The sequence below is a fragment of the Mastomys coucha genome, unplaced genomic scaffold, assembly GCF_008632895.1.
Source record: "Mastomys coucha isolate ucsf_1 unplaced genomic scaffold, UCSF_Mcou_1 pScaffold16, whole genome shotgun sequence".
Taxonomy (NCBI): domain Eukaryota; kingdom Metazoa; phylum Chordata; class Mammalia; order Rodentia; family Muridae; genus Mastomys; species Mastomys coucha.
Window position 1 is genome coordinate 69,824,267 of NW_022196898.1, and position 19,524 is coordinate 69,843,790.

General features: G+C 44.8%; 1 protein-coding gene and 1 long non-coding RNA gene across 2 annotated transcripts in view; one reads left to right on the top strand and one right to left on the bottom strand.

Annotated features, from left to right (window-relative positions):
• Abca4 (ATP binding cassette subfamily A member 4) overlaps window positions 1-19,524 on the top strand; it is a 141,613-nt gene that overhangs the window by 110,621 nt on the left and 11,468 nt on the right. Inside the window, exons 36-44 of the mRNA XM_031375329.1 lie at window positions 981-1,158; window positions 6,627-6,742; window positions 7,678-7,825; window positions 9,821-9,944; window positions 10,321-10,450; window positions 14,060-14,180; window positions 14,618-14,680; window positions 15,536-15,642; window positions 16,382-16,523. Coding sequence (XP_031231189.1) covers window positions 981-1,158; window positions 6,627-6,742; window positions 7,678-7,825; window positions 9,821-9,944; window positions 10,321-10,450; window positions 14,060-14,180; window positions 14,618-14,680; window positions 15,536-15,642; window positions 16,382-16,523 — 1,129 coding nt within the window. The remainder of the gene's footprint in view (window positions 1-980; window positions 1,159-6,626; window positions 6,743-7,677; window positions 7,826-9,820; window positions 9,945-10,320; window positions 10,451-14,059; window positions 14,181-14,617; window positions 14,681-15,535; window positions 15,643-16,381; window positions 16,524-19,524) is intronic.
• Window positions 7,500-11,300, bottom strand: LOC116093713. The gene is made up of 4 exons (XR_004119808.1): window positions 11,043-11,300; window positions 10,165-10,572; window positions 8,252-8,312; window positions 7,500-7,801 (listed from the first exon to the last, which is right to left on the bottom strand). It is a non-coding gene; the product is annotated as an uncharacterized LOC116093713 (long non-coding RNA).

A 19,524-nucleotide genomic window follows, 5' to 3' on the forward strand; every position in this document is an offset into this window, starting at 1 on the left:
TTTTTTTTTTCTTTTTCTTCTTAGTGTTGTGAGGTGCAGGGCTGGATGTAATGTTTAATTGGGAGCATATTAATGCACCGTTTTCAAATGCTTCTTGGACCAAATTGCATGGCCGTTCTTTCCTCTCTCCATTTATTTGGAAAGTAAACTTACACTTTATGGCCATTCATTTTGGGCCCTTGATAACAAGTTCCTCCGAAATTACCCTAGTAACCTCCCTGCCAGTACACAAAGAACATGCCAGGACCTGGAGGGTTCCCTAAGGCTCCTTTATTACCCTGGTGTAGTTCTAGATTCTGGAAATTTCCCTCGGATACCCATACTTTGGAGCTGTTTGCTTTCCTCAAGATTGAGCTCGTTTGTCTCAGCTTTCAGGCAGGAAGAACATTGATCTTGGCCGTGTTAAAACCCCTGGCTCTATTGGAGGCCCATAGAGGAGAACCTAGGAGAAACATTTTGAAAGGGCAAACTTCTGGGAAGCTAGGGGAACCTCCTGGGGTTCAGGCAGGATTCAGTGTCTACCTGCTCCCGAGCCAAATGCCTTCTGTGTGGTTCCAGAGACCAGTCTTATATAACTCTAGCCTCATATCCCTCGAGATTCACGTGAGCTTTTCCCCAGGCATGGGATTTCATAGAACCTAAGCCTGTCTGGGCCAGCAGGAAACTGGGAGTCTGTAGAAAAATTCAGAGCTAAGAAGAACTTAGAACTGCTGCAGATGTTCATTTATGTATACCATAATATATAAGTAGAAATGTAATGAAAAGAAAGATTATCTAGAATATACTCATGAATCAAAAAAAAAAAAAAAAAAAAAAAAGCAACCCATACAACCATGTACTTAGCCTTGAATAAGGCAGTTCTGTGGAATGATAAGCTTCAGGGTTTAAGCACACAGTGTGGTGTTGGATAAGTACTCCCCAGAGTCTATTACGTACCTGCTCTGGCTTTCTGACCTTCCCTATCTCTGGTCCTGCTGCAGACTGACTACTTCTGTGGACGCAGTGGTTGCCATCTGTGTGATTTTCGCCATGTCCTTTGTTCCAGCCAGCTTTGTCCTTTACTTGATCCAGGAGAGAGTGACAAAAGCTAAGCATTTGCAGTTTATCAGTGGTGTGAGCCCCACCACCTACTGGCTGACCAACTTCCTCTGGGATATTGTGAGTACCAGGCCTTCCCTAACCTCCGAAGGCCCAGGAAGGGGACTGGGCAGGGAGGGATTTCACGTTACCAAGGTCTTGTAGCTGCTATCTCTTGACATCTTAAAAAGCCAATTGGGAACAAACCCTCGAGAAGACCACTGAACACAGTAATAGCCACTGAGTAGATCTTTCTGTCAGTTGCATGGATTTGAGCAGGTAATACTGAATATCCCACATTCCCTTCTTAGGTCCTATCTTAACCTCCCCACCCCAAACCTCAAAGGGGAAGGTAGAACTCCCGTGTGATAGGGTCGCCAGGTAAATATAGACTAACCACCAGCTCTGAATCTCAGGATAAACAATGAACAACTCATTGTGTAAATATTGAGTATATCCCACTGCCACTATTACATGGTAGAATATTTATACTAAAAGTTATTGGTTGTTTATCAGAAATTCAAATTTAATTGGGTATTCCATATTTTAATTTGCTGAATCTGGGAACACTGCCCAGAAACCTTATTTTACTTCTTTAAAGTAACCAGGTCTTTCTGGTTACTTTGTTACAGTAACAAAGTACCGTTAAACAAAGTACCATAGTTTTTCTGGGGTGAGATGGCTTGGCAGGTAAAGGTGCTTTGGAATCCAAGCTTTATGACCCGAGTTCAATCCATGGAAGCCATGTAAAGGCAGAGGAAGAGAAGTGCTCCAAAAAAGTGTTCTCTGCCTCCGCACACGTATGTGTCTGCGGTGTGTGTACCCATACACACATATCGTGCACATATTCTCTCACAATAATTGTTTTAAGTGACCAGATCTTCACTGTATTACATCAGTTACCATGTTAGGGAAAAGTTAAAAAAAGAAATCATCAGATCAACAGCAGACAACAATCAAGGTTGGTGGGGCCAGAGAGAGATTAAAATGCTATATGCTTTATTACAGGCCACAGGATCAAAAGGAACTGTTAAGAGTCTACTTAATCATGTGACAGGGTCATTAGAACACCAACCCATCTTTTCTTGTTGTCTTGAATAATAGATCTTTGAGTCTTTTTGTTTTGTCTTTTTTTTTAAAAGATATATTTATTTTATTTATGTGAGCACACTGTAGCACACCAGAAGAGGACATCAGAACTCATTACAGAGGAAGGTGTTGGCTACTGGATCAGCAGGCTTTCTGCCACTCTTGAGGTTTATAGCTGGCTGTGATGGGGTCATTGTGACACCCGAGCTCTGTGGTCTAGAATGAAGGTACTCATTACTCTCATTAGTCAGCCGCAAAAAGACACTGCACTCCAGGGAGTCATTGTAGAACTAACAATTAGCTGTTTGGATCATACATTCAGCACGCCTGTGTCCCTGTAAATTCCTGTCTTTTATGTGTCATCTGTTGAAACAGTGTAGACCCACAGAAGTAGCAAGTATGGTTTGAAGCCTTCTGAGTTAGCTGAAAGTTCCTTCCTTCCTTCTTTCCTTCCTCCCTCCCTTTCTTTATTTTCTTCCTTCCTTCCTTCCTTCCTTCCTTCCTTCCTTCCTTCCTTCCTTCCTTCCCTCCCTTCTTCCTTCCTTCCTTTCTCTCTTCTTTCTTTTTTTCCTTCCTTCCTCTCTCTCTCTCTCTCTCTCTCTCTCTCTCTCTCTCTCTCTCTCTCAGAATGAAACAATTTATTGACTCTTTGTTCTAATGCTTCTTGGCAGCTGCTATCAGTCCTGTAATTCTGTCCAGACCTCTCCATCCCGGGGGTGTCACCTTGTCCTTAGTTCTTTTCCATGATTTTCAGTCCCTTTAGGGCTTGGAAGACACATTCTTAGAGACTCTGCTGAAATGGCAGGGCCTGATGCCATGTCTATGACATCCTTTGGAGATCTTGGTCAAAGAGCCAGCTTCAGCATTATCTCAGGTGTATGGGCGCTGCTCTGGGGAAGCTTCAGCATTATCTCAGGTGTATGGGCGCTGCTCTGGGGAAGCAGCTGCTGTGGAGACCTCCTCCTCCTTCTTACCACAGAGGGTGAACTCTTTTTTTTTTTTAAACTTTTTTTTTTTAAGATTTATTTATTTTATATATGTGAGTACACTGTAGCTGTCCTCAGACATCAGAAGAGGGCATCGGATCCCATTACAGATGGTTGTGAGTCACCATGTGGTTGCTGGGAATTGAACTCAGGACCTCTGGAAGAGCAGTCAGTGCTCTTACCCGCTGAGCCATCTCTCCCGCCTGAGGGTGAACTCTTATGTTTGTCCAGCTTGACTGTGTCCCCCCAAGTAAGAACTTTGCATTTTCCAAACTTTTTGAGCAAGGCTGCCAACTCCTGCTGCTTGATGCCTTTTATACAATTCCAGGCATCCTGCAGTCTCTAGGCTGCTAGCCAGGAGAAAGAGGTTGAAAGGTGTTTTGTGTGCGTGTGTCTGTCTGTCTGTCTGTCTGTCTGCGTCCTCTTTGTCTCTCTTTCTCACACACACATGGACACACACACACACCCCTCGGGTGTGTACTTTTACAAACGAGCACACCTCCATACCAGTGCCTTGCACTAGCTCATGCTGTTTCTTTGTCTCCTTTAACCCGAAACAGTTCTTGCTCCTCCCCTTGACACACATGACCTTGACACTGGGAGATGACAGGGGAGTTATCTGGGGTTACCTGAGGTTCCTCACGACCAGACTGAGGCTGGGAGTCCTTGGCAGCAGGTTCGGAAGCGGAAGAATTATTCTTTACTCCTTTGTTACTACTGAGAACTTTAAGTGGTACTTTGAAGATGGCACAAATAACTGGTTTGTTAGCAAACTTACCCTTTGTTCATTAGTTATGTATGCATATATGCAGTCATAGCTCTTGTTAACTAGTGGACTATAATATGATACAACTGGTATTTAGTTTAATACAGAGACAATCAACAATGTGGTCAGTAGGCACTCCTTCAAGCTACCCTTCATGCCCTATTGACTTGTGGCTATTTTCCTGGAGTACCTCACTGCCTCTGGTTGTGCTAGAGACCCCAGTTCAGGCTGCAACTCCCCTGGAGCCAGATATTTTCCTAAGGGGTTGCTGTGCACTGCAGTAGGAAGTAGCTTTTATAAACTGAGGTCTGAGCACCAGACTTGTTCATTGTCACCAAGAGAGCACTGATTGCAGGCCAAGTAGACAGAGCCAGAGAAGACATTTGCAGACATGCACATGTTGACACAGTGTTCTCTCTCTAGTCACTAACTGCGGTCCTCACCTCTAACTCAAGTCTACTGCCAAAGAGTTCATGCTAGCTTTCTGACTTTCTATGTTCAGAATTCTCTTCTCCAAGTAAGAAATTGGCTCCATCTAAGACATTACCACCCTCAATTGTTTACCTGAGTGATATATATATATATATATATATATATATATATATATATATATATATATATATATATCTGTAGTAAGTGCTTCATCTCTGCCCTGGTTCCCTTTCTGTAGGAATAGCCCTCTCCTCTTCCTGCTTCAGCTGTGTCCCATGTGGACCAGCTTCCTATGCAGATACTTCTCCACCCCATAACACCCCATAGTGTTATGGGTCAGAGTCTGGAATGGGTGCTCTCAGGTTCTTGGCTCCTTATTTAAGAATGAAATAGAAGGGTTGGCGAGATGGCTCAGCAGTTAAGAGCACTGACTGCTCTTCCAAAGGTCCTGAGTTCAAATCCCAGCAACCACATGGTGGCTCACAGCCATCTGTAATGAGATCTGATGCCCTCTTCCGGTGTGTCTGAAGACAGCAATAGTATACTTACATATGATAAATAAATAAAAATCTTTAAAAAAAAAAGTATGAAATAGAAGCCTACACAGGGGATAGAGAGAGGGCCCAGTGGTTAAGAGTGCTTGCTGCTCTTGCAGGGGTCCTAAGTTCAGTTCTCTGTACCCACATGGTGGCTAACAACCATCTGTAACTCAATTCTAGAGGATCTGATGCCCTGTTCTTGTTTGTTAGCAAACTGTACGCATTTAGTGCAAAGGAATGCTTTTAGGCAAAAACACCCATGCATGTAAACTAAAAATGAGCAAATATTAAAAAAGTATTAGCCGGGTGGTGGTGGCGCACGCCTTTAATCCTAGCACTTGGGAGGCAGAGGCAGGCGGATTTCTGAGTTCGAGGCCAGCCTGGTCTACAAAGTGAGCTCCAGGACAGCCAGGGCTATACAGAGAAACCCTGTCTCAAAAAAAAAAAAAAAATTATTGACTGCAAAGTAGCAAAGAAATTTTATTAGAAGTATGCAATAGAATAGATTAGAAATACACTGTCAAGATTGGCAGAAGGCCAAATGAGTGAGGTCATTAGGAGCCCCAGTTATTTCTTGGGGCTCAAGAGGAGGAAGACCTTGCTTGCTCACAGGTGGAATGCAGAAGTTTCTGTTTTTTTTTTTTTAAAGATTTATTTATTATATGTAAGTACACTGTAGCTGTCTTCAGACACCCCAGAAGAGGGCATCAGATCTCATTACGGATGGTTGTGAACCACCATGTGGTTACTGGGATTTGAACTCAAGACCTTTGGAAGAGCAGTCAATGCTCTTAATCACTGAGCCATCTCACCAGCCCAAAGTTTCTGTTTGATGAACTAGGATTGTATAAATCTTTGCTTAATATGTGTGCCCCTCTTGATTTTAATCCTATGTATGCCCAGTTTGTACATAGGCATAAGATGGTAAATGGGGAATTTCCCCTGAAAGTTCATTTGAGGATACAGTTTTGCTCTATTGTACATGCACCCTAGCCAGTCTAGGGTACTCACTATAGATCCATAATCTATAATTCCAAGACAGTATTCCAGGAAGTACTGGGATTCAAATAGGGCATGCCAGAGGGTTGCTAAGAGGAGCAACCTATTTCCATTGTTTAAGATGGGTATGCATGCAACTTGATGTAAGCCAGAATCTTAAGTTGGTAACAAGTATTTGGAAATGGTTGTGTGTATAGCCCAAGCCAAGTGGAGCTGCAGGCTGCTATTCTGTATGCTTGTCCATCTCAACAGGGCCTCTGGCACCCACTCCAGGTACCCTCAGTGCCCTCCTCATCAGGCTTTCACCCTGGTGGAGACCTAATCTTACCATGCCGCCATCTCTCCAAGCCTAATGCCTTCAGAACTGCATTGTTTGAAAGAGTTGTCCCCACCCATGTGAGCTCCTCAGAGATAATAGCTATATTTTAAGTTTTTCTAAATTCTGGAGACATGTTTAGAAAGAATAACCATCAGGACTTTACAACCAGTTAGTAAGAGAATAAGAGATCAGAGAGAAGCTCATATACATCCTTCCCAAAGATACAGATTGGAAGGCTTTGAACAGGGGTTAAAAATGAGATTGTAGGAGAGCTGTGACCAGCTTGACCTATGTCTTACCTCTGCATCTGTTAACCAAATCTATTTAGACTAGTAGACTCAATCCAAGCCCATAAGAGTTGGAGGAGACTGGTCCCCAGGTCATAGAGGTCCAGTGTCTTACTGTCTCCTCTCTTCAAGATGAATTATGCTGTGAGTGCGGGACTGGTGGTGGGCATCTTCATTGGATTTCAAAAGAAGGCCTACACATCCACAGACAACCTTCCTGCACTTGTCGCTCTGCTCATGCTGTATGGGTAAGCCGTCTGGGCCAGGGGAGGAGGTGTTATTTTCTGACAGCAACCTTGGGCTGTCTTGTAGTGGTAGCATGTGCAGGGCTAGCCTCCAGCCCAAGAGGCTTCTGTGGTAGCTAATCAGAAATCTGCCTGAGTCCTAGTCCAGTTAGGGATGAAGAGACATGATAACTGTGACCTTGACCAAACTCTGGGACTCAGTCCCCAGTTCTGATTTCTATTTCCTCTGTGGGCAATAGCTGCCCAGTGTAGTGTCTCCCTCTATGCTGGCCAAGCGTTATCCGCGTACAGGAAGATTCCAAGCCACAACACTACTCCTAAGTCAGGCTAGAAGAAAACGCAGCGACTGAATCCAATCAATTTATGGAGCACAGCATGCAGCTTTGTATCCCAGGCCTACCATTTGTTATAGGTTTAACTTTGGCAAAGAATGCATTTATCTGGGCCACAGACCCTTCCTCACCTACAGTAAAGGGAGGAATGATGCCTGGCCCTGTATCATTGTAGAGAGGGAGGTTTAACCAAAACAATGGTCTCTGTCCTAGAACACTGGTCTCCATTTATCTCTCTTGAGAATGGACTCAAGAAGCCAGCTTGACGGAGAACCATGAAATGAACTGTGAAGATGAGCTTGGGACATTCTGTTCTGCTTTACCTAGAGGAGAGAGAGCATTACTGTGGGTAGCCTCTGGCCTGTATAGCTCAAGAAGTTCACACAAAGCTCCTGCCTCATTCGCCCCTCATAAAAATCATGATATGGTTTAGGGCAGGTATCATAAATTTGTTTGGAAGATATGGCACAGAGATCAAGGAATGGAGTGTCTTCTCTCCTTCCCTGGGACCCTGGCCAGTCCAAACATGTCCCCTCATATTGAGAGGTATGATTGATGGGATGGAACCTGGAACTCTCTCCCTCTGAGCTGTGTCGTCTCACACAGGTGGGCAGTCATCCCTATGATGTATCCAGCATCCTTCCTGTTTGAAGTCCCCAGCACAGCCTATGTGGCTTTGTCTTGTGCTAACCTGTTCATCGGCATCAACAGCAGCGCCATCACCTTTGTCCTGGAATTATTTGAGAATAACCGGGTGAGCAGAACCTTCTTGGCTTCTTGGTTTAGTTAGTGGGATGTTCAAGCTGATGTAGCAGTCCCCAGAGCCATGGAGAACACTGTGTATGCAGATGCACATGCCAGGGTGAGCAGGGCTCTCTCCCCCACCCTCCCTGGGCACTACTCCCTACTCTCGAGTCTTGATTTATATGCTGTGAGTGCCATGACTTTGTAAGCCTCTCCTTAAAATTACATAGGTGCACCCATGATTCTAACTTTTTAGAATAAAGGTAGAAAGCATGCACATACATGCACACACACACACACACACACACACACACACACACACAATGACATAGTTGGGTGATTTCATATAAGAATCACATACTAACAGATTGTGCCATTCAAGTGACTTCAAAATGTAAAAGAAACAAGAAGATGTAAGAATGAAAAAGCTCCCTACCCATTTTGGGTCACCCATCTCTCTTCTCGAGACTCCACTCTATTCCAGTTTGTAACGTTTTCTGAAGACATACAAACAAATATATATTCTTCTCCAACTTTTTTTCATACATAAATGATAACATACTGGTACGTACTGTCCTGCTCCCAAAGAAATCCTGAGGACAGATTAGGAAACCCTGGTGCTGAATGACTCTGTTTTACAAAATATTAGGTCCACTTGCCTTGTCTACACCCTCTGCTCCTTCGTCTAGAAGGAGATGCCAGACCGAAGCCTTTAAAAAGAGGGGAGTAAGTGACTACGGGGCTGGCTGTTCTTACTTTTGATGACTGTCCCTGAGTCCTGCTATGTTATGTATTCTATGCTGTGCTGTGCTGTGCTGTGCTGTGCTGTGCTGTGCTGTGCTGTGCTGTGCTATGCTATGGCTATACTATGTTATACTATGGCTATGGATATGCTATGGCTATGCTATGCTATGCTATGCTATGCTATGCTATGCTATGGATATGGATATGCTATGCTATGGATATGCTAAGCTATGCTATGGCTATGCTATGCTATGGCTATGCTATGCTATGGCTATGCTGTGCTGTGCTATGCTATGCTGTGCTGTGCTATGCTATGGCTATGCTGTGCTGTGCTATGCTATGGCTATGGATGTTATGCTATGGCTATGTTGTGATGTGCTATGCTATGCTGTGTTGTGCTATGCTATGGCTATGCTATGGCTATGCTATGCTATGCTATGTTATGCTATGCTATGGCTGTGCTATGTTATGCTATGCTATGTCTGTGCTATGCTATGGCTATGCTATGCTATGCTATGGCTGTGCTGTGCTGTGCTATGCTATGGCTATGCTATGCTATGCTATGCTATGGCTGTGCTGTGCTGTGCTATGCTATGGCTATGCTGTGCTGTGCTATGCTATGCTGTGCTGTGCTATGGCTATGCTATGGCTATGCTATGGCTATGGCTATGCTATGGCTATGCTATGGCTATGCTGTGCTGTGCTATGCTATGCTGTGCTGTGCTATGCTATGCTGTGCTGTGCTATACTATGGCTATGCTATGCTATGGCTGTGCTGTGCTGTGCTATGCTATGCTGTGCTGTGCTGTGCTGTGCTGTGCTGTGTTGTGTATATGCTGTGCTGTGCTATGCTATGCTGTGCTGTGCTATACTATGGCTATGTTATGCTATGGCTATGCTATGCTATGGCTATGCTGTGCTGTGCTGTGCTGTGCTGTGTATATGCTGTGCTGTGCTATGCTATGCTGTGCTGTGTTGTGCTATGCTGTGCTGTGCTGTGCTATGCTATGCTATGCTCTGGCTCTGCCACGCTATGACTGTACTAACAGCATTCCAGCTTCCTGGGGGGTCTATGCCCCTAGATTTTCCTTTTCTCACTAGTTCTTCACAGTTTAGAAGGTGGTCATACATCTGCACTGGGTCCCACCAGAAGACCAGACTGCCTGGCCTTGCTCTGTGAAGCCACCAGAGTCTACCTGCTCACGAGGGGACAGGTGGCCTCAGCCTCCACACTCCTAACAGCCTCACTTCTCTTTCTCAGACACTGCTCAGGTTCAATGCCATGTTGAGGAAGCTGCTCATTGTCTTCCCCCACTTCTGCCTGGGCAGGGGCCTCATCGACCTGGCACTGAGCCAAGCTGTGACAGACGTCTATGCCCAGTTTGGTGGGTAGCATTCTAGGTCTGTGGGTCATAACCATGGATCCATTCATGCTGGGAAAGTCACAACGAGGGTTCAGATGTCAGACCTGCAGCCTAGAGGCTGGGAGGGCACGTACCTATATGCAGGTCAGGCATCATGCTAGACCAACCACCTAGAAGGGATTAGGGTAAGCCCTGTTTCTTCGGCAAAGAGTCTCAGGTGGGGCCAAGCACAGGACTTTACCTTTCTGTATTCTGACCCAGGGAGGTTGACTTGGGGTCTCATTTAGCCTCTCACATAAGGCCTGGGCACATGGGTCACAGTCGGGTCTTCATGAGTGAGCCTGACAGCCTGGTGCAGACTTTTTTCTTGCTGATGTCCTGTTGCTTCTACTCTCAGGTGAGGAGTACTCTGCAGACCCATTCCAGTGGGACTTGATTGGGAAGAACCTGGTTGCTATGGCAATAGAAGGAGTGGTGTACTTCCTTCTAACCCTGCTCATCCAACACCACTTTTTCCTCACCCGGTGGTATGTCGCCGTTGCTTACTGCAATGCTTAGTGTTTCTAACCCTGGGCTTCACCTCAGCATGGTTCTCGGAAACTGCAGTCTGTTTTTTTTTGTTCTCATCATTCTCAAGGCCCAGTTTGTTCTGCACACAACAGGGAGAGATGGGTTAAAACAGGCCCGTTTGAGCCAGAGACAAGTCCTCACTTCAAACTTGGAGAAATACAATGGTTTCATTTAAATTACCGATATTTAACTTTCTTGTGTAATTACTACATACTTATCTTAAACTAGATGATAAAGCTGCAGATCATGATGGAGTGACGGCCGGGAAGGGAGACAAAGAGTAACATTAGGGTCTTGTGCCGGGTGAGGGCAGCCAGGGGCCCACGGAAAAGGGAAAACAGGCAGTTCAACCTCCATGCCTGAATCTAGATAGCCACTAACCCTGGCATTACCAGGACATCTCAAAGGTCAGTTCAGCGAGTTTAAGCTCCTGTTCAGTCCCACTTCCCCAGGCCCTTCCCAGACTGCCTTCCTCCTGCTGACCTGATCTCCCTTTCTGGAGTGCACCCTCTTCAGAAGGCCACACCCGGGGCACTGTGCTGCACTTACCCAGGCCTAAGAGACTTTTGTGACGATCTGTTTCTTAGCCTTTCCACCTCTCAGGGTACTGTCTGATCATTTGTAAATAAACAGCGCATTATAAATGACCCACTTCCCTAATCACAGGGTTGAGAAGACTTAGAAGGAAAACAAATCCATACACGTGGAGTAAAACAGACAGCAGTGCTTCTGGTTAAGGGGTCAGACCGTGAGAGGTTATCTGTAGGCCTCTCAGCTCTTTGCTATGTTGCCCATAGGGTTTAGACGTGAAGAGGAAGGGAGAGTTGATTACCAAAGCTAACACATTAGCTTTAGACACTGATACTGCTATGATTAGGTCATAAAGAGCATCAGAAAGGCTCTGCTTCCAGACATCCAGCAACCACACCCATGCGGGTAATTAACAAGCAAAGAGAGAAGTGGAGGAAGAAAGGATGCCTTTGGTAGAAGGCAAGTGCTGGGAGGCAGCCCCCCCCCACCCCTCGCAATGGCGAGGTCCCACAGTGGAGATAAGGAGTCCTCTAGGGAGGAGTGAGTCAGGTAGGGCTGGAGGAGCTTGAAACCTGACTAGATAGCAGTCAGAGTGCTTCTTTATTTATACAGAACTCAGTAGGCATGGATAGGTTCATTTTGTTCCAAAACATAGACCATATCGTTTTTGTCTCTGGACATGTGTTTTAACTTCCTCTTGGTCACAAGTCTAGTCATCATTGATAATCAGTGACAGAACAGAGTTATCTTTTACAATCATTTTTCCTCACTAACCCTATAACCCAATATTTAAGAATATTGCATTTTCAAGGGCACTAGACAGAAATTCTCCAAGCCAGCCTGGACAGATTGTCATGTCCCGAGAACTGTATTACTAACTCTTAATGGTCAGAGAGTTAATTGTCATTAGGCCCAATAAAAATCTTCAAGCCAGAGCTACCACAGTCATTATCCACTTTCTGTCATAATACAATTTTATATTTTATATTTTTGTAGAATTTATTTACATGTCTAACCTTGGTATTCTTTTATTCCTTGGCTATACGACACCACAATAGCCCTGCATGAGCTAACTTTTCTAAGAAGGGGAGGTCTCAATATTTTATTCTTTTATCAGTTATCCTCACTATTCTCTGTCCATCAGTATAAGCCCCTGTGTAGGACAGCGGTAACTCCAGGCAATCTAACTTTGTTGCTGTATCTTTTCCTCAAGGGGCATACCATACACGTACCCCAATCTTAAATGGCACATAATTGCCTGAGTGTATAGTCAGAGGCTTTTAACCTCATCTACTGCCAAAAGCTCTAGCCCACCAAATCTTGTTTACCTTTTAAAGTTTACTTTGTTCTGATTATCTTGTTCCTAAGTACAGAGACAGATGTTCCAAAAGTATCTCCGAGTCAGAGCCTCATAAGGGGATCTCTGGCGTCTTTGAGTCATAATCTTTAGGATGTAAGAAAGACCTTCAAATAAGGTCAGATAAGGATTTCTCACTAAGGATGGGAGGGATAATATGCTCAGGAGTTTCCCAGGGAAGCTTAGCAACAGTACTCCTGGGAGGAGGTGTAAATGATTAATAAGATAGTTTTCATCAATCCAATATCCCAAGCTGTACAAATATTAAAAGCCCCGCCCACATGCAACGCATTGAGATCATGGTGTAAAGTGGAAGATGCCATGACAGCGAGGCAGGACAGCGACCACATCGCTCGGCTCAGCTTTGCTGATCTTTGTCAAGCAGCTGCGCTGGCTTTATGATTTTTGCTGTGCCCATTAGATATGGCTGTGCCAAATGTGGCCTGTACAAAAATATGGCAACCCCAGTGAGGAAGACTGGTATATGGAATGGAAGGACTTCCAGGGAACTATGGAACGGGAAGATGAAGTGGTTCGGGATGAGTGCAGAGGGCACAGTGTTGGGTCAGGAAACGCTCTTCATCTTGATGACTTGGAACCTAAGAGCAACATGAAATCCCCGGAGTATCTTACCCATGGTGGTGACATGACCTCGCCATGCTGGGATGTGAGATAGGAGTCCGTGATGATATGCAGAGACATCAGTGACCTGGATATAGATGGAGGCATTGGGAGGTGATAGAGAAAATGAGTAGAAAGGACTTAAGATAAGACTTAGTGATTGGTCAGATGAGGTCAGTAAGGGAAAAGGAAAGTCTGGAGCCCTGGGTTGAGCACGTCTAACTTACAGCCTACGGATAGCTATGAATACAGCATAACACACTTGTAGATGATGATGTCATGTATCCGTGCCAAAAGGTTGGACATTCTAGACGTAGGTAGTCAGAAAGATTTTCAGAGAAGGATCTGTGCCTTTAAGGATGGGAAAGATTCTGTTGGGAGGGAAGGAGCAAGAGAACATGCTGAGGCCAGCGGGTGGGAATGGCCTGCATGAGGTGGAGACCAGGGGAGGTGCCAGCGGTTGATGGAGCTTAAAAAAAAAAGTACAGATGGCAAAGGTATATGGGACCTCTCTGCAGGACAGAGAAGCTCGGATAGGTTAGACTTGGAACCTACAGCTCAGCCCAAGAAAGATTGGGGAGCATGTGTTGGTAAGATGTCAAAGCTATCTTGACATTGCGTTGGTAAGGAAGGCTGGAGGAAGAGGAGAGGTTGGTAACTCACCTACATTTCACTTGCCGTAGAGCAACGGTTTTAATAATATAACGTTGGCTCCTGAGTCTTTCCTCTGTGCCAGGCATCATTCAGACGTCATCTTCACACAACCCCGAGAGAGCCTTCTCTCTTCTTCATGTGGTCGAAGAAGACAAGGCTCAGAGAGGTCCAGGGACAAGGTCAGGCGTGAAGAGACAGGATGGCAGCACAGAGGAGATTTCAACAGAAATGCTTGACCTTCCTTTCTAGTGCCCCTCCTGACAGGAACCACTTTTAGACTAGACCTAGAGGGGAAAAGTCCAGAGGAGTAAAAGTGGGGGGATGGGAAGGACAGTTGGGCGAGAAGGACAGTGTGACGGTTACCGCATGCCCAGCACAATCCTGCCCATGCCCCTTCCTCTAGGATCGCAGAGCCTGCTAGAGAGCCCATTTTTGATGAAGATGATGATGTGGCTGAAGAAAGACAAAGAGTCATGAGTGGGGGAAATAAAACTGACATCTTAAAGCTAAACGAACTAACCAAGGTGAGGAGTGGGTATGGGCAGTATTTTCTTGGCATTGCAGGCCGAGCACACAGGTGGCACAGGACCATCATCCTGTCCCCTACAACCCCATGCCATCTCTGTATTGTCACTTGCCTCCTGGGAGCACCTATTTCCCATGACGTTGTCCCTGCTGTTCATCGTGGGGCCTCCAGAAGAGGTTCTCTAACTGAGCACTGGCATCTGCTCTCTGTTCTGTTTGTTCATGGCATGGTTCACCCTCCACACCTCTCCGTACCATGGCTCCTCTCCCAATGCTGTGTTAATGTGTGGCCTTGTAGTGTTTGTGGTTTTCTTCTAAACCATTCTGTGCTGCCTTTTGCTCTCACCCCTCTGCTCTATCCTGTCAGGAGGGAGCTTACTCACTCACTGCTCTACCCTTGTCCTGGTCTTCAGCCCAGTCTCTTTGAATTTTACAGGTTTACTCAGGCTCTTCCAGTCCAGCAGTAGATCGGTTATGTGTCGGAGTCCGCCCTGGAGAGGTGGGTACCGTACTGACTAACATGAAATAGCTCTTGAGAAAAATTAGCCCTCCACCACGAATCTTCTCCCCCTAAGCAGAGCTGGACAGTAGAAATCTAATGAAAGTCAAACTTTCTAGTAGATATGGTGAGGGAGGCATTAAGTTTACTATTTTTATTTTACACAATATATCTAAAACATAATTTTGAGGTGTAGTTAGTATAAAACTGTCCTAGTTAGGGTTTCTATTCCTGCACAAAGCATCATGACCAAGAAGTAAGTTGGGGAGGAAAGGGTTTATTCAGCTTATACTTCCACATTGCTGTTCATCACAAAAGGAAGTCAGGACTGGAACTCTAGCAGGTCAGGAAGCAGGAGCTGATGCAGAGGGCATGGAGGGATGCTATTTCTGGCTTGCTTTCTCTAGCTTGGTCATCTTGCTTTCTTATAAAACCCAAGACTACCAGCCCAGAGATGGCACCACCCACAATGGACCTTCCATCCTCGATCACTAATTGAGAAAATGCCCTACAGCTGGGTCTCATGGAGGCATTTCCTCAAGGGAGGCTCTTTTTCTGTGATAACTCCAGCTTGTGTCAAATTGACACACAAATGCAGCCAGTACAAAAACATTACTAAGATATTTTTCATTTTTCTTTGTTGTTCTTCTTCTAAGCATTCAAAGCCAGTGTGTTACACAATTACATGCTGGTTAGGATTAGATGTGTTTTGCATTGGTAGCCACACATGACCAATAATCTCAGTAATGGCAGCCAGGTATAAGACAAGTCTCCCAGCTCTCACACTGGCCTGGGGGCTGGCAATGAAGATGTCCTTGCTCACTAGGGCAACACCTGTTCTCTGTTTTCTCCCAGTGCTTTGGCCTCCTGGGAGTGAATGGTGCAGGCAAAACCACCACATTCAAGATGCTTACTGGGGACACCACAGTGACATCAGGGGATGCTACTATAGCAGGCAAGAGGTGAGTGTTCTGCCCTTCCTGTTGTAGGGTGTCCCACACAGGCCTTGTCCGAGCATGTGGAAAGCCATCCAATGTCATATGCCAGTATAATTCTGAGACCCAGAAAGATCTATGCAGAGAAGGAGGACTCCCTTCTGCCTGAATCTGATTCAACAATACAAAAGACATAGATACACTGGGAAAAAAACAAACTAAAATGTAATGGTTGTAAGTGTGCTTTTAGCATGAATTCCTAGAAAGTTCTGGAAAGCACTAAGTCAATGGTTCTTCATCTCTTTGGGCTTTAGACTCTGAGCAACTGATGAGCCCTGCACTTTCTTCCTCTGTAAGAATACTCCACACCCTCCCTTTCACTCCCTCCTGACAGCTTACAAAGCTTTGAGGGACTTACTGGGCCCTGGAGTACATCTGTACTGCAGCCTCTGGGTCCCAGGTTAAGAACTTCTAGGTTGACACAACCTTTCTCTGGGTTGAGATTCTCCCAGTGGAGGTCCTCATCTAAGGGACTTCAGGAGGATCTCATCAGCATCAGCCATTTGTGGGCCAATCCTTGTTCTCATCAGACCAAGGAAAGCTGACAAAGAGAAAGTTGCCTTTGTTTTTTGGCTTCTGGAGGGTGACTGTGTGTTTCTAAAAATGGAGAAGAAGGTCTTGCCCCATGACCAAAGGCTCTCCGACCCCTGCTCTCTGGTCACCCCCTCTATCAAGGAAGCTCACTAGTTGCTCTTTCTTCTTGCAGCATTTTAACTAATATTTCTGATGTCCATCAAAACATGGGCTACTGTCCTCAATTTGATGCGATTGATGACCTGCTCACAGGCCGAGAACATCTTTACCTCTATGCCAGGCTGAGGGGTGTGCCATCAAAGGAAATCGAGAAGGTGAGACATGGTTTGCTGTGGCCATGTGGGAGGTTGGCAAACTATGTGCCTACGTTATGGAGTACAATCGTGTAGAGACAGAAAACTGGGCACACTCTCCATTCATTCCAGCAAATGGTCATGCCTACTGTGTGCCAAGTTCTGACCTAGAAGCTGGATAGAGCAGTAAACAAAATGAGCACAGGCACAGTAAATTCTTGCCCTGGTGTCTATTTGAGGATACATGCCTTTGTCCTTTAACACATCAATCAGTATAGGATGAAATTTAAAGATAGCAGTTTTTTCTAACCTGGCTAGCTCCAAATAATTGAGACGGTGACTTACATTTATTCAACAAGCATAATAACTGAGCAGATATTCCTATCCCTCTATGCTACCTAGCTACTTCCCAGCCACATGCCCAAGTTAGTTGCATTCAGTCTCTCATTGGCTCACTCTGCTGTAGTTGTCTGTGCTCTTGGAGAACTCCCTTGGCAACCTCCTGCTTCTCCTCATCCTCGTCCTCGTCCTCGTCCTCCTCCTCCTCCTCCTCCTCTTCCTTCTCCCTCCACCTGCCTCATGACCCTTCTTCTCCTAGATCCTTGCCTACTTCATGATGAACTCATTCTCCCTGACTCTTCCCCCTGGGTCCCCTGGCTGGGATTGGAAGTCCAGCCTTCCTACCTCCTCTGCCCAGTCATTGGCTATTCAGCTTTTTATAAACCAATCAGAGATAACAGAGGAACATTCTTTATGCCACATTGATGCAGGAGATTCTTCAATATTCATAACAATGCCCACATCCATGCCAGATCTCATGCATGCACAGAAATCAGCATCTGAATACACAGTGCGCAAGACCAACCTCCAACAAACCAACATTCTGGTGTCTTATCCTGACGATCCACACAATCCACATGTCACAGTACAAAATGCTTATGCATAAGGTCATTCATTACACTTGTGATTTCAAAGTGCCTGATATCACCTAAATATTTAGCCATGGTCAGCTGGATGATACATGTGACATTCTGATGCTGCTGTAGGGAAAGAATAAGGATGGTCTCTGCGGCCTGTCATGGACCTCTTGTCAGGGTTATTTCTAAAGTTACTGTATGAGAACAGGTGTGAGGTGAGCCTGTGGGATGCTACTTTTATGTGAGAAATAGGAAAACAAGAAGTGGATGTGGGGGTGCTTAGCTTCACAGATAGAGGGGTACATCAGCACACCAGGCAACAATGATTTTGGCAATAAGAGGAAATTGGGGTGAAAAGCATATGGGAGGGAGTAATGATTCTCTGAGGTTATCCTTTCAGAACTAAGACTGCATCAGTAAGAATAAGAAGGGAGATAAAAGTGGAAACAGAAAGAAATCCAAACACTCAATATAAATGGAAACCAATTACTCTGTTTTAAATAATCATGCAGATAGTGGGCAAGGCAGAGTGGGACAAAGCTCTTCACATCCTGAGATTTTTTTTTTAAATGTATTTGCCTTTTCTATTAGTATGGACAAAGTAATTCTGAATAATTGTAGGTGTGTGACAGAACTGAGTAAATTAACAAATGCATTAATGTTTGGGGTGCTGGTTCCTTTTATGAAGGAAGTGGCATGTACATTTAGGAAAACGGAAAGCAAGAACTCAGTGAATGAGAACTGGAGACATCACTGTGTCCTCCTGAAATATTTATGTGCATGTGTTTGTGCATAATGTAGGTGTGCTCATATATACACTCATATTGTATGCATGTATGTATATCTTTCTGTCCATGTTTTGTCTGTCTGTCCTCTGAGAGGGCCAATGCACAATAGTACCCTATTAGCAATGGGCACACCTATTTTCCAGATTTTGGTCTTATACCATCCCTGGACAGGTGGTCCTGGGTTCTAGCAAGACATAGAGAACAAGTCAGTAAGCAGCACTCCTCCATGGCCTCTGCATCAGCTTGTGCCTCCAGGTTCCTAGCCTGCTTGAATTGTTCCTACCCTAAATGCTTTTGATGATGAACAACACCATGGAAGTATGAATGAAACAAACACTTTCCTCCCCAAAATGCTTTTTTGGTTACAGTGTTTCATCGCAGCAATAGAAATCCTAAGTTAGACACCATACTAAAAACCGTATTATACAACAATCATCAATAGACAGTTAAGGAAGTTTTCATGTGAGAAATGAGATATTTTACATACTCTAAAATAACATCTGTATAACTTTCTTACTGGTTTCCAAGTAAGTATGTCATTTTTCAATAAGAAATTAGACATGTTAATTAGAGGACCAAAATTAATATCATGTAGAATGCTCGCAGATATGATACTCTGGAAGTCTCCAATTTCACTTATGTAGAATTCTGACTCTAATTCTAAACGTACAACCTGAATCTATTTTTTAAAAAAATATAAGACAAATTCTAAAGAAATGAAATTCCTTTTAAAAGAAGGTGAGAAAGAGGGATTATGTGTTTTGGATATCAAAGTCTGTGGAAATGTTCCTGATCACAGGATGCTAAAGAAACACAATGAAGGCTACAGACATGACTACGTGGGTAAAGCACTCGTGTGAGGGCCTGAGTTTGAATCCCCAGATATAGATAAAGTCAGGTATGCTGATGCATGCCTGCAAACCCAGTGCTCCTAAAGGCCAGATGGGAGAGGAGCAGGAGGATGCTCAAAGCTCGCTGGCCACCTAGCCTGTTATACACGGCAGTGAACAATTAAGAGACCCTGTCTCAAACAAAGAGGAAGAGGAGGACCGACATTCAAGGTTGTCCCCAGTCCCTCACATGTGTGCTGAGGCAAGGTGAGCTAGGCTGGTGCATGACCCTCCCACACAATACACACTCTGGGTGTCGGGGAGGGCGCTCAAAACCATTTCCAAATAGCCAGTTTAAAATGGAGACTGCATCCTGGTGGAAGGATCACAACAGATCAAGTGAAATATTCAGGGAGTTAGAGGGCAGCAAGCTCTAGAAAGGAATATTAAGCAGAAGACCATTGTTGGGATGAGGCTTGTACTTGTC